Genomic DNA, 24,107 nt, shown 5'->3' with positions numbered 1-24,107 from the left:
TCCCCTCCCTCCAGGCTGGCGATGACCATTCTGAGCGATTCCATTTTGAACTTGAACCTCTTCAAGTACAGGTTCAGGGATTTTAGAATGGGTCTGACCGAACCGTCCGGTTTCGGTACCACAAACAGGGATGAATAATAACCCTCTCCTTGCTGGAGATGAGGAACCTTGATTATCACCAGTTGAATGTACAATTTGTGAATTGCCGCTAACACTAGCTCCCTCTCTGACGGGGAAGCTGGCAGAGGCGATTTGAAAAACCGGCGAGGGGGCACGTCTTCGAATTCCAGTCTGTATCCCTGGGAAACAATTTCTATTGCCCAGGGATCCACCTGTGATTGAACCCAGACGTGGCTGAAAAGACGAAGACGTGCCCCCACTTGATCTGACCCCCCCCCCCCCGGAAAGCCCCAGCGTCATGCTGTGGACTTTGCGGAAGCAGGGGAGGACTTCTGCTCCTGGGAACTAGCTGAGAGCAGCCGTTTTCCCTTGCCTTTACCTCTGGCAACGAAGGACGATCCACGTACCTTCTTGTTTTTATTGGAACGAAAGGACTGCATTTGATAATGCGGTACCTTCTTAGAATGCTGCGGGGGAACATAAGGTAAAAAATTTGATTTACCAGCCGTAGCAGTAGAGACTAGGTCCGAGAGGCCTTCTCCAAACAACTCCTCCCCCTTGTACGGCAATGACTCCATATGCCGCTTCGAGTTGGCGTCTCCCGTCCACTGTCGGGTCCTCAAGAGCCGCCTAGCAGAAATAGACATAGCGTTTATTCTAGAGCTTAGTAAACAAATGTCTCTCTGAGCATCCCTCATATAGAAGGCAGCATCTCTGATATGCTCCATGGTCATTTGGATGGTATCCCTATCTAAGGTGTCAATCTCCGTAGATAAGGAGTCTGCCAATGCCACAACAGCACTACAAACCCAGGCCGACGCCATGGCCGGCCTAACTATAGTTCCTGAATGTGTGTAAATGTGCTTCAGGGTGATTTCCTGCTTGCGATCAGCAGGATCCTTGAGGGAAGCTGTATCCGGAGAAGGCAGTGCCACTTTCTTGGATAAGCGTGTCAGTGCCTTGTCTACTTTAGGCGCAGATTCCCATCGTATCCGATCCTTCTGTGGAAAGGGATACGCCATGAGAATCCTTTTGGGAACCTGTAGTCTCCGATCTGGAGATTCCCAAGCCTTTTCGCATAATTCGCTTAGCTCAAATGAGGACGGAAACGTGACCTCAGGCCTTTTCCCTTTATACATGTGAACCCTCGTGTCAGGGACAGGGGGTTCTTCCGTGATATGCAAAACCTCCTTTATGGCAATAATCATGTACCTAATACCTTTTGCCACCTTCGGCTGTAATTTTGCATCCTCATAGTCGACACTAGAGTCAGTATCTGTGTCGGTATCTGTGTCAGCGACCTGGGATATGGGGCGCTTTTGAGACCCTGAAGGTCCTGGCTCCCCAGGGACAGGCACGGGCTGGCTACCTGACTGATCCCTAGCTTCAGCCTTGTCTAATCTTTTATGCAGCAGATTAACATTTGCATTCAAGACATTTAGCATATCCACCCAGTCCGGTGTCGGCGTTGCCGACGGCGACCTGACATTCAAGCACTCCCCCTCCACATTTAGCGAGCCTTCCTCATCAAACATGTCGACACACCCGTACCGACACGCTGCACACACCCAGGGAAACTTTTTCTGAAGACAGTATCCCCTGAAAGGCCCTTTGGAGAGACAGAGAGAGAGTATGCCAGCACACATCCCAGCGCAACAACTTTGGAGACCAACACAGAATGTTTTTCCCCCAGTAGCGCTGTATTATATTGTATCCGCCAATTATGTGCCACCCCCCCCTCTCTTTTTAAACCCCCTTCACCGTGTGTAATCAGGGGAGAGTCCGGGGAGCTTCATCTCAGCGTTCTGTGGAGAGAGAAATGGCGCTGGTGAGTGCTGAGGGAGAAGCCCCGCCCCCTCGGCAGCGGGCTTCTATCCCGCTCAAAATCGTGAAAAAATGGCGGGGGCTCAATTATATACATGTACAGTGCCCAGCTGTACATGTATATACCTATTTGCCATCCAAGAGGTGTAACTATTGCTGCCCAGGGCGCCCCCCCCTGCGCCCTGCACCCATACAGTGACCGGAGTGTGCGAGGTGATGTGGAGCAATGACGCACAGCTGCAGTGCTGTGCGTTACTTCTGTGAAGCTGAAGGCTTCTGCCGCCTGAGACGTCTTCTTGCTTCTGCTCTTCTGGCTCTGTGAGGAGAACGGCGGCGCGGCTCCGGGGGTGGATGCCCAGGACGAACCTGTGTTCACCCCCTCTGAAGCTAATGGTGTTCAGTAGCCGAGGCAGCAGATCCTATCAGTTAAGTAGGTCTGCCCCTCTCTCCTCAGTCCCTCGATGCAGGGAGCCTGTTGCCAGCAGTGCTCCAAATCCAAAACAAAAATGCTTTCTATAGCAAAGAACTCAAGAGAGCTCCCTGCAGTGCGCCCTTCATCCTCTGGGCACAGGATCTAACTAAGGTCTAGAGGAGGGACATAGAGGGAGAAGCCAGTGCACACCCAGAATCCAAAGCTTTCTTAAAGTGCCCTATCTCCTGCGGAGCCCGTCTGTTACGGAGTCCCCAGCATCCACTAGGACGTTAGGGAAAAAGTAATGGGCGCACGATTGGAGCAACAACTGAACTGCTCTGATAGGCACCCATTACTTTGGGCATCCAAAAAAACATTTGAAAATCGCCCCTACTGAGCATTATTCAGGTGAAGAGGTTTGTAACGATTTGCTTTCTACTGCTGTCACCTTACACATGGCAGCTGATCCTCTGTATCATCACTAATAACAACAATAACAATAATTTTATTTATATAGCACTCTTTTTCCAACAGGACTCAAGGCGCATACACTTTTGATATATTTTTATGCTGTAGTTACCCATTTTCTTATCTGCCCTTACAGATTCCAGCTTTTGGTCTACTGGTCTGGTAATAACGTTATAAGTAGAGATGAGCGGATTCGGTTTTACTCGGTTTTACTCGGTTCTCAAAACCGAATCTTATTGGCTCACGGATGTCACGTGTTTTGGATAGCCAATAAGATTCGGTTTTGAGAACAGAGTAAAACCGAATCCGCTCATCTCTAGTTATAAGCTATATTTAGATTTCAATGTTTGAGGTTTGTAATATTATCTGATAAATAATCAATTTGGGATAAAGTATTTCCACATACATGTTAAAGCTGCACTACTATTTACATAAAATATATTAAAGAGCCCCTCTCCTACCTAGCCTCGGTACTAGTCCCTCTCCAAAAACTCTTCTGTTGCCATAAAATTTGGGCCCTTTTCTTTGTAATTTATCATACAGAGAAAGCATTCATACTTTTTGTTGTTATTTTTAAAGATAAATGGGAGGATCTTTTTGTTAACATCAGACCTGAAAACAATACAATTATCCATGTATTTCAGGGCACAGACTGTCAACTTAAACAGAAGAGAAGATCACACTAGAGGGAATTAAATAGTTTTGGGTGCAGCTATAATTAATGGGTGTATGACTCAGCAACTCAATTGTTCTTTGTGTGCCCATTAATTATTGCACCCAAATAGACGGGGTTTAGCTGTGTATAGCGAATAAACCCGTCTAAAGTCCCGGTTAGGGTGCCCAAATAGCTGACTTTTTTCACATTTCTTCTCGCCACCTCACGTCAGAAGACTACGAGAAAAAACGTATATCCCACCGCAATGATCGCGTCGGAAAGGAGCAACAATTAAATTGCAACGTTGGGCACCATCTAGTGGCAGCCACAGGAGAAAACAACTGAATCACCATTAAAGCTGTATTAAATCAACCAGGTTGATGTAATCTATTGTATATGCCTGTAAAATTACCTCAACATCCAACCTCATTGATATTGTTTGTGTCATTCCTTTTATCATCAACATCATCATCAGTAGCAACATTAGGTTATGAGAAAAATAATGGTGGTTTTCACCTACCTTTCCCTCACTATACTGTATCAATACTCTGATATATACTGTATACATATAAGTTTGTCTTTATTATACCTAATATTGTGACCCTGCCAATGAGATGCGCTGAGCACACAGCAGCGAGTAACAATTGCTGTACAAGTCAACGATTTTATAAATTATTTCAGTCAGCAATCCCCTGTAAACATTTTCTACCTAATACCTCATGGGTATATTTTGGAGGTTCAGAACAGAATAATGAATAGGATTATCATTGTGACTTATAAGAATTAAATTTACACTAAAATGTACACTAACAAGCACATTTCAAGAACTAACAAAAATGTACACAGGACTTCTCCTTCGATAAACAGTGTCCTTTTAAAACTGAATAACATGCATTACACTAATTACAACTTATTTTGATCGCTGCTTTAATAAATGGATGAGGACACCCGGCTCCAACAAATACATAAATGCATAAAACACACTGCTAATCGACAAAAATATTTAATAATACATTTCTTTTTTTTTTTAATATATAGGGGTATATTCAACAAGAGTCGGGTCCATTCAGACAAGCAGTTGTCGGAATGGACCCGACAACCCCTATTCAAAGAGCGGCCAAATCCGACTGTCGGACATGGCCGTTCCCGAGTTTCCTTACCTGCTGCTGCCAGCGGCATCAGGGGGAGCTGTCAGCAGCACCGGGGAGGGGGGGTGGCAGCGGAGGAGACGGAGCGGACAGGGGAGGGGGAGAGGAGGAGACGGGAGGGGAGCTGCGGCTGCAGCAGCGTAACTGGAGGCTCACGGCAGCGTCCACCCGGCTCCAGCAAGTGGGACCTCGCTTGCTGGAGCTGGGTGGACGCTGCCGCTGGGTTCCTGCTCTCCCAGTCTCCTGCTCTCAGCTCCCTCATCTCAATCCAACTTTTTTAAAGTCGTATCGAGATTGTCGGAAACGGGGCTAAAACCTGTCGGGTTTGGCCCGGCTTCCGACAATGCACGCTGATCGGCGGCTGGAGCCGCCGATCAGCGTGCATTCCGACAAGTCGGGTTTCCCGACTTGTCGGAAAAAATGAGGCCATAATGAATAGGTCGAAACCCCTTCCGACCTAAAACTGTCGGAAGCTGCCGGCTTTCCGACAAGATGGCAGCTTCCGACAGTTATTGAATATACCCCATAGGGTATGTAAAAGCTAACCACTTACATATTTAAAAAAAAAATAATAAGATTTTACTTACCGGTAAATCTATTTCTCGTAGTCCGTAGTGGATGCTGGGGACTCCGTAAGGACCATGGGGATTATACCAAAGCTCCCAAACGGGCGGGAGAGTGCGGATGACTCTGCAGCACCGATTGAGCAAACACAAGGTCCTCCTCAGCCAGGGTATCAAACTTGTAGAACTTTGCAAAAGTGTTTGAACCTGACCAAGTAGCTGCTCGGCAAAGCTGTAATGCCGAGACCCCTCGGGCAGCCGCTCAAGAAGAGCCCACCTTCCTAGTGGAATTTGCCTTAACTGATTTTGGCAGCGGCAATCCAGCCGCAAAATGAGCCTGCTGAATCGTGTTACAGATCCAGCGAGCAATAGTTTGCTTTGAAGCAGGAGCACCAAGCTTGTTGGAAGCATACAGGATAAACAAAGACTCTGTTTTCCTGACCCTAGCCGTTCTGGCTACATAAATCTTCAAAGGAGGTTGTGGTACACACACTCAGTAGCGCTACATATACAGATGGAATTATAACAATAATAATAAATGATAAAAAAGAAAGTTCTTATATATATCCGGATAGTCTTCCCGACGTGTTTTCTACTGAAGCAAGGCTTCCCAGCCGTCTCCGTCAGTTTCGACCGTATGTCTGGTCTTTTTCAAGGTGTGAAAGGTGTGGCACACCTTGAAAAAGACCAGACATACGGTCGAAACGCGTTGGTGAGGAGCTGAAAGGACATAGGGATTGACTTTTTGGGACCGATACCCTGCTATCCAGTGGTGAGGAACCCGGGTATATTATTCCCTCCCACGGCTGGTAAATCCATCTGGTATCGTACCTAGAAGTCTTTTCATTTTTTGTACATTTGTTTTTTATTGGAATAAATTGCTGGAATTGCTTTTACCACAAGGACTCCTATATAATATTAACTTTTCTGGTAATATGGTGAATTTCGCTGACTCTGGGAAAAGAAACCATTATGTGCTTTGAATCACCCGTATTGATGTAAGCGAACAAGTGAGCATTTCGTATTACCCGTTATGATGTTTTAAAACATGAGATTTGAATACCAGGGATAAAGATACCTTTATATGTACTTCCATAACTGCTTATATGTAAGCATACATGTGAGCAATTCCTATATTCTGGGTTCACGGAACAGGTGGTCCTTTAAACTTACCTTGCTGCACAATCCCATAAACTTAGGGTTGTCCCATATAGGTGGAATTCCACTCTGAGAACTTTTCTCTAGTAACCACTTTCCTTCTGCTTCATTTCCTGTGACTACACTTCGGGAACCACGAGGAAAGATCGGAAGGAATCTGGCCCGATGAAAGATACCTTGATGGGTTTATTTACACTTTCCTTGATGTAAGCATAAACGTGAGCATCCCCTCCTTCTCTGATATTGATAAAAAGTGACGGGAAAAGAAACCTTTATAAGTGTTGTCTCCGAGGCTTTATGTAAGAAAATTGTGTTTTCCCTCCTATGACCCAAACTGACGGAGACGGCTGGGAAGCCTTGCTTCAGTAGAAAACACGTCGGGAAGATTATCCGGATATATATAAGAACTTTCTTTTTTATCATTTATTATTATTGTTATAATTCCATCTGTATATGTAGCGCTACTGAGTGTGTGTACCACAACCTCCTTTTTCATATAACCTTTGGAGTATAATTGGTGATATACTCAGGTTCACACCCACTATAGCAGCTCTTAGAGCGCAGGGATTTCCTCTAAACTCCCTTTCTTTCATAAATCTTCAAAGCCCTGACCACATCTAGTAACTCGGAATCATCCAAGTCAGTAGCAGCCACAGGCACCACAATAGGTTGGTTTATATGAAAGGATGAAACCACTTTCGGCAGAAATTGTGGACGGGTCCGCAATTCTGCTCTATCCGCATGGAAAACCAGATAGGGGCTTTTATGTGACAAAGCCGCCAACTCTGACACACGCCTAGCCGAAGCCAAGGCTAAAAGCATGACCACCTTCCACGTGAGATATTTCAACTCCACCGTTTTGAGTGGTTCAAACCAGTGGGATTTCAGGAAACTCAACACCACGTTAAGATCCCAAGGTGCCACTGGAGGCACAAAAGGGGGTTGAAAATGCAGCACTCCCTTTACAAACGTCTGAACTTCAGGTAGAGAAGCCAACTCTTTTTGAAAGAAAATGGAGAGGGCCGAAATCTGGACCTTAATGGAACCGAATTTTAGGCCCAAATTCACTCCGGACTGTAGGAGGTGAAGGAAACGGCCCAGCTGGAATTCCTCCGTAGGAGCATTCCTGGCCTCACACCAAGCAACATATTTTCGCCATATACGGTGATAATGTTGAGCTGTCACGTCCTTCCTAGCCTTTATCAGCGTAGGAATGACCTCATCCGGAATGCCTTTTTCTGCTAGGATCTGGCGTTCAACCGCCATGCAGTCAAATGCAGCCGCGGTAAGTCTTGGAACAGACAGGGCCCCTGTTGCAACAAGTCCTGTCTTAGAGAAAGAGGCCACGGGTCCTCTGTGAGCATTTCTTGCAGATCTGGATACCAAGTCCTTCGTGGCCAACCTGGAACAATGAGTATTGTACTCCTCTTTTTCTTATTATCCTCAGCACCTTGGGTATGAGAGGAAGAGGAGGAAACACATAGACCGACTGGAACACCCACGGTGTCAAAAGGGCATCTACAGCTATCGCCTGAGGGTCTCTTGACCTGGCGCAATACCTCTGTAGCTTTTTGTTGAGGCGGGATGCCATCATGTCCACCTGTGGCAGTTCCCACCGACTTGTAATCTGTGCGAAGACTTCCTGATGAAGTCCCCACTCTCCTGGGTGGAGGTCGTGTCTGCTGAGGAAGTCTGCTTCCCAGTTGTCCACTCCCGGGATGATCACTGCTGACAGTGCGCTTACGTGATTCTCCGCCCAGCGAAGAATTCTGGTGGATTCCGCCATCGCCACTCTGCTCCTTGTGCCGCCTTAGCGGTTTACATGAGCCACCGCGGTGATGTTGTCTGACTGAATCAGAACCGGTTGGTCGCGAAGCAGGGTCTCCGCTTGACGTAGGGCGTTGTATATGGCCCTTAGTTCCAGGATGTTGATGTGAAGGCAAGTCTCTTGACTTGACCACAGACCTTGGAAATTTCTTCCCTGTGTGACTGCACCCCAACCTCGGAGGCTTGCGTCCGTGGTCACCAGGACCCAGTCCTGAATGCCGAATCTGTGGCCCTCGAGAAGGTGAGCGCTCTGTAACCACCACAGGAGTGACACCCTGGCCCTGGGGGATAGGGTGATTAACCGATGCATCTGAAGATGTGATCCGAACCACTTGTCCAGTAAGTCCCATTGAAAAGTCATCGCATGGAACCTGCCGAAGGGAATGGCCTCGTATGATGCCACCATCTTTCCCAGGACACGAGTGCAGTGATGCACTGACACCTGTTTTGGTTTTAATAGGTTGTGTCATGAGTTCCTGAGCTTTCTCCATCGGGAGATAAACCCTTTTCTGGTCTGTGTCCAGAATCATGCCCAGGAAAGGCAGACGAGTCGTAGGAACCAACTGCGACTTTGGAATATTTAGAATCCAGCCGTGTTGCCGTAACACTTCCAGAGAAAGTGCTACGCTGATCAGCAACTGCTCTCTTGATTTCGCTTTTATGAGGAGATCGTCCAAGTATGGGATAATTGTGACTCTTTGCTTCCGCAGGAGCACCATCATTTCCGCCATTACCTTGGTAAATATTCTCGGTGCCGTGGAGAGACCAAACGGCAACGTCTGAAATTGGTAATGACAATCCTGTACCACAAATCTGAGGTACGCCTGATGAGGTGGATAAATGGGGACATGAAGGTATGCATCCTTTATGTCCAGAGACACCATAAAATCCCCCCCTTCCAGGCTTGCAATGACCGCTCTCAGCGGTTCCATCTTGAACCGGAACCTTTTTAGGTACACGTTCAGGGATTTTAAATTCAATATGGGTCTGACCGAACCGTCCGGTTTCGGTACCACAAACATGGTCGAATAATAACCCTTTCCTTGTTGAAGGAGGGGAACCTTGACCACCACCTGTTGAAGATACAATTTGTGAATTGCAGTTAACACTATTTCCCTCTCGTGGGGGGAAGCTGGCAGGGCCGATTTGAGGTATCGTGAGGGGGCATCTCCTCGAATTCCAGCTTGTATCCCTGAGACACAATCTCTATTGCCCAGGGATCCAACTGGGAGTGAACCCACTTGTGGCTGAAATTTCGAAGACGTGCCCCCACCGGGCCTAAGCTCCGCTTGCGGATCCCCAGCGTCATGCGGTGGATTTTGTAGAGGCCGGGGAGGACTTCTGTTCCTGGGAACTAGCTGTGTTGTGCAGCTTCTTTCCTCTGCCCCTGGGAAGAAAGGACGCACCTCGGACTTTGTTTTTCTGTGAACGAAAGGACTGCATTTGATAATACGGTGCTCTCTTAGGCTGTGAGGAAACATATGGCAAAAAATTTGACTTTCCAGCAGTAGCTGTGGAGACCAGGTCCGAGAGACCCTCCCCAAACAATTCCTCACCCTTGTAAGGTAAAACCTCCATATGCCTTTTTGAGTCGGCATCACCTGTACATTGCCGAGTCCACAGGACCCTTCTGGCAGAAATTGACATAGCATTTATTCTAGAACCCAGTAGACTAATGTCTCTTTGAGCATCTCTCATATATAGGACAGCGTCTTTAATATGCCCCAAGGTCAACAATATAGTATCCTTGTCTAAGGTATCAATTTCCTCAGACACGGTATCTGTCCATGCTGCTACAGCACTACACACCCAGGCCGACGCGATCGCCGGCCTCAGTAAGGTACCTGAATGTGTATAAATGGACTTCAGGGTAACCTCCTGTTTGCGATCCGCAGCATCTTTGAGGGTAGCCGTATCCTGTGACGGCAGGGCTACCTTCTTGGATAAGCGTGTTAAAGCTTTGTCCACCTTAGGGGAGGATTCCCAGCGTAACCTGTCCGTTGGCAGGAAAGGATACGACATAAGAATCCTTTTGGAAATCTGCAGTTTTTTATCTGGAGACTCCCAAGCCTTTTCACATAACTCATTTAGCTCGTGTGAGGGGGGAAAGGTTACCTCCGGCTTCTTTTCCCCATACATATGTACCCTCTTGTCAGGGACTGGGATTTCCTCTGTGATGTGCAACACATCCTTAATTGCTATAATCATATAACGGATGGATTTAACCAATTTTGGCTGTAACTTTACATCATCGTAATCGACACTGGAGTCAGAATCCATGTCGGTATCTGTGTCAACAATTTGGGATAGTGGGCGCTTCAGTGACCCTGACGGCCTCTGCGACATAGGACCAGGCACGGGTTGGGACGCTGACTGTCCTGAGGCATCAGCTTTTTCTAACCTTTTATGCAAGGAATTAACATTATCATTTAAAAGCTTCCACATATCCATCCAATCAGGTGTCGGCGCCGTCGGCGGAGACCCCACATTCATTTGCTCCCGCTCTGCTTCCACATAGCCTTCCTCATCAGACATGTCGACACAAGCGTACAGACACACCACACACACAGGGAATGCCCTTTTTGAAGACCGTTCCCCCACAAGGCCCTTAGGAGAGACAGAGAGAGAGTATGCCAGCACACACCCCAGCGCTATCAACCCAGGAATAACACAGTAACTTAATGTTAACCCAGTAGCTGCTGTTTTATATTGATTTTTGCGCCTAATTATGTGCCCCCCCCCCCCTCTCTTTTTACCCTCTTCTACCGGAGCTGCAGAGAAAAAATGGCGCTGGTGAGTGCTGAGGAAGAAGCTCCGCCCCCTCGGCGGCGGGATTCTGTTCCGCTTAAATATGCAATTTTTGGCGGGGGCTCATACATATATACAGTGCCCAGCTGTATATATTTTAAACTTTTGCCAAAAGAGGTCCCAAATGCTGCCCAGGGCGCCGCCCCCCCTGCGCCCTTACAGTGACCGGAGTATGTGAGGTGTGTGGGAGCAATGGCGCACAGCTGCAGTGCTGTGCGTTACCTCAGTGAAGAACGGAGTCTTCTGCCGCCTGTGAAGTCTTCTTTGCTTCTCATACTCACCCGGCTTCTGTCTTCCGGCTCTGCGAGGGGGACGGCGGCGCGGCTCTGGGATGGGACGGCGAGGGTGAGATCCTGCGTACGATCCCTCTGGAGCTAATGGTGTCCAGTAGCCTAAGAAGCAGGACCTAGCTTCAGAGAGTAGGGCTGCTTCTCTCCCCTCTGTCCCACGATGCAGGGAGTCTGTTGCCAGCAGAGCTCCCTGAAAATAAAAAACCTAACAAAATACTTTCACTCAGCAAACTCAAGAGAGCTCACTGAAAAGCACCCAGCTCATCTGGGCACAGTATCAAACTGAGGTCTGGAGGAGGGGCATAGAGGGAGGAGCCAGTGCACACCAGAACCTAAATTCTTTCTTAAAGTGCCCATGTCTCCTGCGGAGCCCGTCTATCCCCATGGTCCTTACGGAGTCCCCAGCATCCACTAGGACGTTAGAGAAAAAAGTATTCTCCATCAGGTCTCAACTACTGGACTACTACATAGTACTAAAAGTATATAACAAAAATGCAGCGGGGGTGGCGCTGGGAGATGAGATCATCTCCGTGCCGCCTCTCATTGTTGTAGTGAACGGGTCCCGAGCCCGTTTACGCTGCCATTTACCCGGTATTCAACCGGAGAATAACACTGCTTTATTCCCGGGTTGAATTGCCGGGATTTCGGCTATGACGCTTTCACACCGCACGCTGACCTGTGTTGACCCGGCAATATGCCGGGTCGATACCAGGTTATTTGGTGTGAAAGGGGTATTAGTATATAGAGAGTAATCCACCCACTCCCTGGGAAGATGTACCAGGTACTGCATAGTTCTGGCTGCCTCAAATCCCTTGTTCTGTAACTTAGGGCTAAAGCAAAGTACCATCATAATTATCATAACAATTAATATTTTAAAAGAGATGTTGTTCCTAGACATAGCAGTAAAGAGAAAAAGCATTACCAAGTCAGCAGCTCACCTCAGATGAAGTTTTTCTAGCCCAACATCTGCAAGGTCATCATTCGCTCTCTGGTGAATGTCCCTTTGAGTTTCTATCTTATGGTCATCAGACAAACCATCTACTTTGTGAATAAAGACCTCAAAATTCATGTCAGGATTTGCTTTATAGGCTTTGGAGACTGTGACATGAAGTCTTGCTAGGGCTTCCATGTAATCGTCCTGTAAGCAAAATAAAAAAAATAAAAATGTAAGGACTTCCACATATAGGGTACCTATTGTATTCCATTGCAATGGAAAACATGGCATTTAGTTACATTTTCCCAGAAGAGGGCACTCTCCATCACACCTGGTAGTCCTGATCTCTTGTAGCCATCCCTTTAGCTAAATATTCAACCACAAATTAAGGTCTACATACTGTTAAAAAATAAGAATTTACTTACCGATAATTCTATTTCTCATAGTCCGTAGTGGATGCTGGGGACTCCGTAAGGACCATGGGGAATAGCGGCTCCGCAGGAGACTGGGCACATCTAAAGAAAGCTTTAGGACTATCTGGTGTGCACTGGCTCCTCCCCCTATGACCCTCCTCAAAGCCTCAGTTAGGATACTGTGCCCGGACGAGCGTACACAATAAGGAAGGATTTTGAATCCCGGGTAAGACTCATACCAGCCACACCAATCACACCGTATAACCTGTGATCTGAACCCAGTTAACAGCATGATAACAGAGGAGCCTCTGAAAGATGGCTCACAACAATAATAACCCGATTTTTGTAACAATAACTATGTACAAGTATTGCAGACAATCCGCACTTGGGATGGGCGCCCAGCATCCACTACGGACTATGAGAAATAGAATTATCGGTAAGTAAATTCTTATTTTCTCTAACGTCCTAAGTGGATGCTGGGGACTCCGTAAGGACCATGGGGATTATACCAAAGCTCCCAAACGGGCGGGAGAGTGCGGATGACTCTGCAGCACCAAATGAGAGAACTCCAGGTCCTCCTCAGCCAGGATATCAATTTTGTAGAATTTTACAAACGTATTTGCTCCTGACCAAGTAGCTGCTCGGCAAAGTTGTAAAGCCGAGACCCCTCAGGCAGCCGCCCAAGATGAGCCCACCTTCCTTGTGGAGTGGGCATTTACAGATTTTTGGCTGTGGCAGGCCTGCCACAGAATGTGCAAGCTGAATTGTACTACAAATCCAACGAGCAATAGTCTGCTTAGAAGCAGGAGCACCCAGCTTGTTGGGTGCACACAGGATAAACAGCGAGTCAGATTTCCTGACTCCAGCCGTCCTGGAAACATATATTTTCAGGGCACTGACAACGTCTAGCAACTTGGAGGCCTCCAAGTCCCTAGTAGCCGCAGGCACCACCAATAGGTTGGTTCAGGTGAGACGCTGAAAACACCTTGGGGAGAAACTGAGGACGAGTCCTCAATTCCGCCCTGTCCGAATGGAAAATCAGATAAGGACTTTTTCAGGATAAAGCCGCCAATTCTGACACGCGCCTGGCCCAGGCCAGGGCCAACAGCATGACCACTTTCCATGTGAGATATTTTAACTCCACAGATTTAAGTGGTTCAAACCAATGTGACTTTTGGAACCCAAAACTACATTGAGATCCCAAAGTGCCACTGGAGGCACAAAAGGAGGCTGTATATGCAGTACCCCTTTTACAACGTCTGAACTTCAGGGACTGAAGCTAGTTCTTTTTGGAAGAAAATTGACAGGGCCGAAATTTGAACCTTAATGGACCCCAATTTCAGGCCCATAGACACTCCTGTTTGCAGGAAATGTAGGAATCGACCCAGTTGAATTTCCTCCGTCGGGCCTTACTGGCCTCGCACCACGCAACATATTTTCGCCAATTGCGGTGATAATGTTTTTGCGGTTACATCCTTCCTGGCTTTGATCAGGATAGGGACGACTTCATCCGGAATGCCTTTTTTCCTTCAGGATCCGGCGTTCAACCGCCATGCCGTCAAACGCAGCCGCGGTAAGTCTTGGAACAGACAGGGTCCTTGCTGGAGCAGGTCCCTTCTTAGAGGTAGAGGCCACGGATCCTCCGTGAGCATCTCCTGAAGTTCCGGTTACCAAGTCCTTCTTGACCAATCCGGAACCACGAATATAGTACTTACTCCTCTCCATCTTATCAATCTCAGTACCTTGGGTATGAGAAGCAGAGGAGGGAACACATACCCTGACTGGTACACCCACGGTGTTACCAGAGCGTCTACAGCTTATTGCCTGAGGGTCCCTGGACCTGGCGCAATACCTGTCGAGTTTTTAATCATGTGGAAGACTTCTGGGTGAAGTCCCCACTCTCCCGGGTGGAGGTCGTGCTGAGGAAGTCTGCTTCCCAGTTGTCCACTCCCGGAATGAATACTGCTGACAGTGCTATCACATGATTTTCCGCCCAGCGAAGAATCCTTGCAGCTTCTGCCATTGCCCTCCTGCTTCTTGTGCCACCCTGTCTGTTTACGTGGGTGACTGCCGTGATGTTGTCCGACTGGATCAACACCGGCTGACCTTGAAGCAGAGGTCTTGCTAAGCTTAGAGCATTGTAAATGTCCCTTAGCTTCAGGATATTTATGTGAAGTGATGTCTCCAGGCTTGACCATAAGCCCTGGATATTCCTTCCCTGTGTGACTGCTCCCCAGCCTCGCAGGCTGGCATCCGTGGTCACCAGGACCCAGTCCTGAATGCCTAATCTGCGGCCCTCTAGAAGATGAGCACTCTGCAACCACCACAGGAGGGACACCCTTGTCCTTGGTGACAGGGTTATCCGCTGATGCATCTGAAGATGCGATCCGGACCATTTGTCCAGCAGGTCCCACTGGAAAGTTCTTGCGTGGAATCTGCCGAATGGGATTGCTTCGTAGGAAGCCACCATTTTACCCAGAACCCTTGTGCATTGATGCACTGAGACTTGGCTCGGTTTTAGGAGGTTCCTGACTAGCTCGGATAACTCCCTGGCTTTCTCCTCCGGGAGAAACACCTTTTTCTGGACTGTGTCCAGGATCATCCCTAGGAACAGAAGACAAGTCGTCGGAACCAGGTGCAATTTTGGAATATTGAGAATCCAATCGTGCTGCCGCAACACTACCTGAGATAGTGCTACACCGACCTCCAACTGTTCCCTGGATCTTACCCTTATCAGGGAATTGTCCAAGGAAGGGATAACTAAAATTCACTTCCTTCGAAGGAATATCATCATTTCGGCCATTACCTTGGTAAAGACCCGGGGTGCCGTGTACCATCCATACGGCAGCGTCTGAACGGATAGTGACAGTTCTGTACCATAAACCTGAGGTACCCTTGGTGAGAAGGGTAAATTTTGACATGAAGGTAAGCATCCTTGATGTCCCGAGACATCATGTAGTCCCCTTCTTCCAGGTTCGCAATCACTGCTCTGAGTGACTCAATCTTGAATTTGAACCTCTGTACGTAAGTGTTCAAAGATTTTAGATTTAGAATCGGTCTCACCGAGCCGTCCGGCTTCGGTACCACAACAGTGTGGAATAATACCCCGTTCCCTGTTGCAGGAGGGGTATCTTGATGATCACCTGCTGGGAATACAGCTTGTGAATGGCTTCCAAAACTGTCTCCCTGTCAGAAGGAGACATCTGTAAAGCCGACTTTAGGAAACGGCGAGGGGGAGACGTCTCGAATTCTAATTTGTACCCCTGAGATATCACCTGAAGGATCCAGGGGTCTACTTGCGAGTGAGCCCACTGCGCGCTGAAATTCATTGAGACGGGCCCCCCACCGTGCCTGATTCTGCTTGTAAAGCCCCAGCGTCATACTGAGGGCTTGGCAGAGGCGGGAGAGGGTTTCTGGTCCTGGGAACTGGCTGATTTCTGCAGCCTTTTTTCTCTCCCTCTGTCACGGGGCAGAAATGAGGAACATTTTGCCCGCTTGTCCACGAAAAGACTGCGCCTGATAATACGGCGTCTTCTCATGTTGAGAGGCGACCTGGGGTACAAACGTGGATTTCCCAGCTGTTGCCGTGGCCACCAGGTCTGAAAGACCGACCCCAAATAACTCCTCCCTTAATAAAGCAATACTTCCAAATGCCGTTTGGAATACGCATCACCTGACCACTGACGTGTCCATAACCCTCTACTGGTAGAAATGGACAACGCGCTTAGACTTGATGCCAGTCGGCAAATATTCCGCTGTGCATCACGCATATATAAAAATGCATCTTTTAAATGCTCTATAGGCAAAAATATACTGTCCCTATCTAGGGTATCAATATTTTCAGTCAGGGAATCCGACCACGCCAACCCAGCACTGCACATCCAGGCTGAGGCGATTGCTGGTCGCAGTATAACACCAGTATGTGTGTAAATACCTTTTAGGATACCCTCCTGCTTTCTATCAGCAGGATCCTTAAGGGCGGCCATCTCAGGCGAAGGTAGAGCCCTTACAAGCGTGTGAGCGCTTTATCCCCCCTAGGGGGTGTTTCCCAACGCACCCTAACCTCTGGCGGGAAAGGATATAATGCCAATAACATTTTAGAAATTATCAGTTGTTATCGGGGGAAAACCACGCATCATCACACACCTCATTTAATTTCTCAGATTCAGGAAAACTACAGGTAGTTTTTCCTCACCGAACATAATACCCCTTTTTTGGTGGTACTCGTATTATCAGAAATGTGTAAAACATTTTTCATTGCCTCAATCATGTAACGTGTGGCCCTACTGGAAGTCACATTCGTCTCTTCACCGTCGACACTGGAGTCAGTATCCGTGTCGGCGTCTATATCTGCCATCTGAGGTAACGGGCGCTTTAGAGCCCCTGACGGCCTATGAGACGTCTGGACAGGCACAAGCTGAGTAGCCGGCTGTCTCATGTCAACCACTGTCTTTTATACAGAGCTGACACTGTCACGTAATTCCTTCCAACAGTTCATCCACTCAGGTGTCGACCCCCTAGGGGGTGACATCACTATTACAGACAATCTGCTCCGTCTCCACATCATTTTTCTCCTCATACATGTCGACACAAAAGTACCGATATACAGCACACACACAGGGAATGCTCCGATAGAGGACAGGACCCCACTAGCCCTTTGGGGAGACAGAGGGAGAGTTTGCCAGCACACACCAGAGCGCTATATATATACAGGGATAACCTTATATAAGTGTTTTTCCCCTTATAGCTGCTGTATAGTTAATACTGCGCCTAATTAGTGCCCCCTCTCTTTTTTTAACCCTTTCTGTAGTGTAGTGACTGCAGGGGAGAGACAGGGAGCTTCCCTCCAACGGAGCTGTGAGGGAAAATGGCGCCAGTGTGCTGAGGAGATAGGCTCCGCCCCTTTTTCGCGGACTTTTCTCCTGCTTTTTTATGGATTCTGGCAGGGGTTAAATGCATCCATATAGCCCAGGAGCTATATGTGATGCATTTTTTTGCCATCCAAGGTGTTTTTATTGCGTCTCAGGGCGCCCCCCCCCCAGCGCCCTGCACCCTCAATGACCGAAGTGTGAAGTGTGTTGAGAGCAATGGCGCACAGCTGCAGTGCTGTGCGCTACCTTGTTGAAGACAGGACGTCTTCTGCCGCCGATTTTCCGGACCTCTTCTGCCTTCTGGCTCTGTAAGGGGGCCGGCGGCGCGGCTCTGGGACCCATCCAAGCTGGGCCTGTGATCGTCCCTCTGGAGCTAATGTCCAGTAGCCTAAGAAGCCCAATCCACTCTGCACGCAGGTGAGTTCGCTTCTTCTCCCCTTAGTCCCTCGATGCAGTAAGCCTGTTGCCAGCAGGTCTCACTGAAAATAAAAAACCTAATCTAAAACTTTCACTAAGAAGCTCAGGAGAGCCCCTAGTGTGCACCCTTCTCGTTCGGGCACAGAGATCTAACTGAGGCTTGGAGGAGGGTCATAGGGGGAGGAGCCAGTGCACACCAGATAGTCCTAAAGCTTTCTTTAGATGTGCCCAGTCTCCTGCGGAGCTGCTATTCCCCATGGTCCTTACGGAGTCCCCAGCATCCACTTAGGACGTTAGAGAAATACAAATAATTTTCTTCAGTCTGCATTATTTATGGTATGGACAGTCATACTTATATTAAAGAAAATATATAAATTTTCAGACAATCAATTTGTGATGCAGAGAACAGATCAGCTGTGCGACCAACTGAGCCTGATGATGTCAATTACTAGTGAAATTACATTTGAAATGTATGGACACTGGTGGAACGATACCTACAATGCATACAGTATAGCACCCACTCTGCAGCATCATCAGATTTGTTTAGAGCAACACTAATTAACTAGACACTGCATTTGAACGTCAGATTTTACAACATTACATGATAGAGGCACATACGCATAATAACTAGGTCACTACAAAATAATTCTTTCAAAATGAGAAGACTACCCATAGTCCTCCAGCAATGTACTGTACAGTAGATTTCTTATTGGCTATGGTCATAGTACATTAGAAAATACTCTGCGGGGGCTCATGCACCAGGAAAGATCTAATGCAGAATTAAGGCAAGTGAATCAACTAACTGTAAAATTATTATATACTGAACCTGACAATCTGTAAAAGGTAACATATACAACATGTGTACACACTTTCACAACTCACAAGATGAACTACCAATAAATACTTGAATTGAAAAAACACAGCTCCACAGTGTAACAATTGGCAGGGTAACTCAGCTGCAGATCTCACTGTTAAAACTTTTGCTCTGTAATAAGGATACCCCCAACTCAGACAGATAACATTGTTATAAATATTTTGCTGTAGAAAAAGAAACCATTGCGTCTTATTTCATTTAACATTAATGCTGGGTACACACTGGCCGATATATATCGGCCATTCTATTGAACTGCCAATATATCGCTGGTGTGTTGGCCAGTGTATACCAACAATATGTCTGTGAACGCTGTCTTTCACAGACATATCGTGTCAGCCCAGCAGCACACACAATGACCAATATATCTACAGATAATAGGATTTTAATACCTACCGGTAAATCCTTTTCTCTTAGTCCGTAGAGGATGCTGGGGATGCTTCAAGAACCATGGGGTATAGACGGGATCCGCAGGAGACATGGGCACACTATAAGACTTTGAATGGGTGTGAACTGGCTCCTCCCTCTATGCCCCTCCTCCAGACTCCAGTTATAGGAACTGTGCTCAGGGAGACGGACATTTCGAGGAAAAGGATTTATTTATTTTAAACTAAGGTGAGATACATACCAGCTCACACCACTAACACGCCGTACAACATGGCATTCAACAATAACAACAACGCATACAACGGCATGACCAACAACAGTCACAGATTGACTGAACTCAACGCAACATGAGCGTAACTATAACCAAACTGCAGATACAGCCCGCACTGGGACGGGCGCCCAGCATCCTCTAAGGACTAAGAGAAAAGGATTTACCGGTAGGTATTAAAATCCTATTTTCTCATACGTCCTAGAGGATGCTGGGAATGCTTCAATAACCATGGGGGTTTATACCAAAGCTCTAGAACGGGCGGCAGGAGAGTGCGGATGACTCTGCAGCACCGATTGACCAAACAAGAGGTCCTCCTCAGCCAGGGTATCAAACTTGTAAAACTTTGCAAAGGTGTTTGAACCCGACCAAGTAGCAGCTCGGCAAAGTTGTAACGCCGAGACTCCCCGGGCAGCCGCCCAGGATGAGCCCACCTTTCTGGTAGAATGGGCTTTCACCTATTTCGGTAACGGCAATCCTGCCGTAGAATGAGCCTGCTGAATCGTATTACAAATCCAGCACGCAATAGTCTGCTTGGAAGCAGGAGCCCCAATCTTGTTGGGAGCCCACAGAACAAACAGAGCCTCTGTTTTCCCAATCTGCGCCGTTCTGGCGACATAGATCTTCAAAGCTCTGACCACATCGAGAGACTTCGACTCCGCCAAGGCGTCAGTAGCCACTGGCACCACAATTGGCTGGTTAACATGAAATGATGAAACCACTTTTGGCAGAAATTGCTGACTAGTTCTCAACTCCGCTCTATCAGCATGGAAAATCAAATAGGGGCTTTTGTGAGACAAAGCCGCCAACTCAGACACTCGCCTTGCAGACGCCAAGGCCAACAACATGACCACTTTCCAAGTAAGGAATTTTAATTCAACCTTGTGCAAAGGTTCAAACCAATGTGATTGCAAGAATTGCAACACCACATTAAGGTCCCAAGGTGCCACTGGGGGCACAAAGGGAGGTTGGATGTGCAGCACGCCTTTTACGAAGGTCTGAACTTCTGGAAGGGAGGCTAATTCTTTTTGAAAAAAGATCGACAAGGCCGAAATCTGTACTTTAATAGGGCCTAACTTTAGGCCCGCATCCACACCGGCTTGTAGGAAATGGAGCAAACGCCCCAGGTGAAATTCTTCCGTAGGAGCCTTCTTGGACTCACACCAAGACACACATTTTCTCAAAATACGGTGGTAATGCTTTGCCGTTACTTATTTTCTAGCCTGAAGAAGTGTAGGAATGACTCCACTGGGAATACCCTTTCGGGCTAGGATTTGGCGTTCAACCGCCATGCCGTCAAACGCAGCCGTGGTATGTCCTGATACAAGCACGGCCCCTGTTGTAACAGGTCCTCCCGAAGAGGAAGAGGCCAGGGATCTTCTATGAGCAACTCCTGAAGATCTGGATACCAGGCCCCTTTTGGCCAATCTGAAACAATGAGGATCGCCTGAACCCTTGTTCTTATACATTTTTATCACCTTTGGAATGAGTGGAAGCGGAGGGAACACATAGACCGACTGAAACACCCACGGTGTCACTAGGGCGTCCACCGCTATCGCTTGAGGGTCCCTTGACCTGGAACAATATCTCTGAAGTTTCTTGTTGAGGCGGGACGCCATCATGTCCACTTGAGGGACTCCCCAACGACTTGTCACTTCTGCAAAGACCTCTTGATGAAGACCCCACTCTCCTGGATGGAGATCGTGTCTGCTGAGGAAGTCTGCTTCCCAGTTGTCCACTCCTGGAATGAAGACCGCTGACAGAGCGCTGGCATGTCTTTCCGCCCAGCGAAGAATCTTCGTGGCCTCGGCAATCGCTGCTCAGCTTTTTGTTCCGCCTTGGCGGTTTTTGTACGCCACTGCTGTCACGTTGTCTGACTGAATCAAGACCGGCAGACCTCGAAGAAGATGTTCTGCTTGCAGTATGCCATTGTAGATGGCTCTTAATTCCAGAAAGTTTATGTGTAGACAAGCTTCCTGGCTTGACCACTTTCCCTGAAAGTTTCTTCCCTGTGTGACTGCTCCCCAGCCTCGGAGGCTTGCATCTGTGGTCACCAGGATCCAATCCTGAATCCCGAACCTGCGTCCCTCCAGAAGGTGAGAACTGTGCAGCCACCACAGAAGGGAAATTCTGGTCCTGGGAGATAGAATAATTTTCCGGTGCATGTCCAGGTGAGAGCCGTACCACTGGTCCAACAGGTTCCACTGAAACACCCTGGCATGGGACCTGCCATACGGAATGGCCTCGTAGGCCGCCACCATCTTCCCCAGCAACCGAGCACAGTGAAGAACTGACACCTTTGCCGGTTTCAGAATCTGTTTTACCATGTTCTGTATTTCCAGAGCTTTTTCTCCACTGGAAGTAAAACTCTTTGCTATTCTGTATCCAGTATCATACCCAGGAACGACAGCCGTGTCGTTGGATCCAACTGTGATTTTGGCAAATTTAGGAGCAAACCGTGTTGTTGCAGAATCGTCAGTGAAAGGACAACATTCTTCAACAATTGCTCCTTGGACCTCGCCTTTATGAGGTGATCGTCCAAGTACGGGATAATTGTGATTCCCTGCTTGCGCAGGAGAACCATTATTTCCGCCATTACTTTGGTGAAAATCCTCGGAGCCGTGGACAGACCAAACAACAACGTCTGAAAATGGTAATGACAATCCTGCACAGCAAATCTCAGGTAAGCCTGATGTGGAGGATATATGGGGACATGTAAGTAGGCATCTTTTATGTGGACCGACACCATAAAATCCCCCTCCTCCAGACTGGATATCACTGCAGAGACTCCATCTTGAACTTGAATTTTTTTAGAAATAAATTGAGGGATTTTAGGTTTAGAATCGGTCTGACTGAGGCTCGAATAAAACCCTTCCCCCTGTTGAGAGAGACGGGGGTACCGTGACAATCACTTGATTTTGACACAACTTTAGTATCGCAGCGCTTACTATCTCCCTTTCTGGAAGAGAAGCTGGCAAGGCCGATTTGAAAAAAATCGGTGAGGGGGCACGTCTTGAAACTCTAACTTGTAGCCCTGGGTTACTATGTCTACTATCCAAGTATTCAGGTCCCAGTGCACCCAGACCTGACTGAAGAGTTTGAGACGTGCCCCCACTGGTGCGGACTCCCGCAACAGAGCCCCAGCGTCATGCGGTGGATTTGGTAGAAGCCGGAGAGGACTTCTGCTCCTGGGAACTTGCCACAGCCTGTGACCTTTCCCTGTCCTCTCCCCCTCGCAGCAGAGAAGGAGGACCCACGTCCTTTTTTGAATTTATTGGTCCGAAAGGACTGCATCTGATAGTGAGGCTATTTCTTCTGCTGTGCAGGGACATAAGGTAAAAATGAAGATTTATCCGCGGTAGCCGTAGACACCAGGTCAGTGAGGCCGTCGCCAAACAAGACCCTACCATTAAACGGAAGAGACTCCATCGCCTTCTTAGAGTCAGCATCAGCATTCCATTGATGTATCCACAACGCTCTCCTTGCTGAGACCGCCATGGCATTGGCCCTTGAACCCAAAAGGCCAATATCCCTCACCTTACAGCTTCTTTTAAATATGCTGCAGCATCCCTGATGTGCCCCAGAGTCAAAAGCACACTATCTCTGTCTAGGGTATCTACCTCAGATGATAAGTTATCTGCCCACCTTTCAATAGCGCTACTCACCCATGCCGCAGCAACGGCAAGCCTGAGTAGCGACCCTGTAGTGACAAATGGATTTTAGTGTATTTTCCTGCTTACGATCCGCAGGATCCTTTAGGGCTGCCGTGTCAGGAGACGGAAGCGCCACCTTTTTGGATAGACGCGATAAAGCTTTGTCTACCGTGGGGATTGACTCCCACCTTTCCCTGTCCCCCGAGGGGAACGGATATGCCACTGGAATTCTTTTGGAAACATGTATCTTTTTGTCAGGATTTTCCAAAGCCTTTTCAAAAAGTGCGTTCAGTTCATGAGAGGGAGGAAACGTTACCTCAGGTTTCTTTCCTTTAAACATACAGACCCTAGTATCAGGAACAGCAGGGTCCTCAGTGATATGTAATACGTCTTTTATCGCCACAATCATGTACTGAATACTCTTAGCCAGCTTTGGATGTAATCTGGCATCACTATAGTCGACACTGGAATCAGAGTCCGTGTCGGTATCTGTATCTGCTATCTGGGTAAATGCACTTTTCTGTGACCCCGAAGGGGTCTGGGCCTGTGACAAACCATCTTTCATGGATTTACTCCATGTCTGGTTCTTAGACTCAGATTTATCAAATCTCTTAGTCAACTTAGTCACGTTTGCGTTTAAAACACTCAACATATTCACCCAATCATCCGTCGGCGGTGCCGACACGGTCACTCTCACATTATTTTCCGTCCCCACTCCAGCCTCCTCCTGGGAAGAGCATTCAGCCTCAGACATGTCGACACACACGTACCGACACCCACAACCACACTGGGGCTGTAGGAGACAGACCCACAATAAAGCCTGCAAAAGGGACACAGAGAGAGTTCTGCCAGCTCACACCCAGCGCCTATCCCGGTACTGCAGCCAGTAAAATGACTGCCCAGACCTGTTAGCGCTATATATATATATTTATACTTTTTGCAGTGTCCTGAGGAAGGGGGTTCGTTGACCAATAAATGCACTTTTTGCTTTAATTTACCCGGGAGTGAAAGACTCTGAGT

General features: G+C 47.7%; 1 protein-coding gene across 2 annotated transcripts in view; it reads right to left on the bottom strand.

Annotated features, from left to right (window-relative positions):
• Positions 1–24,107, bottom strand: part of RRAGC (Ras related GTP binding C) — a 172,299-nt gene that overhangs the window by 72,851 nt on the left and 75,341 nt on the right. For both annotated transcript variants that reach the window (XM_063954316.1, XM_063954315.1), the window contains one exon: positions 12,212–12,411. In XM_063954316.1, the coding sequence (XP_063810386.1) occupies positions 12,212–12,411 (200 nt within the window). The remainder of the gene's footprint in view (positions 1–12,211; positions 12,412–24,107) is intronic.

This window comes from Pseudophryne corroboree, chromosome 2 (genome assembly GCF_028390025.1).
Source record: "Pseudophryne corroboree isolate aPseCor3 chromosome 2, aPseCor3.hap2, whole genome shotgun sequence".
Classification (NCBI taxonomy): Eukaryota; Metazoa; Chordata; class Amphibia; order Anura; family Myobatrachidae; genus Pseudophryne; species Pseudophryne corroboree.
This window is presented reverse-complemented; position numbering and strand designations above follow the sequence as displayed.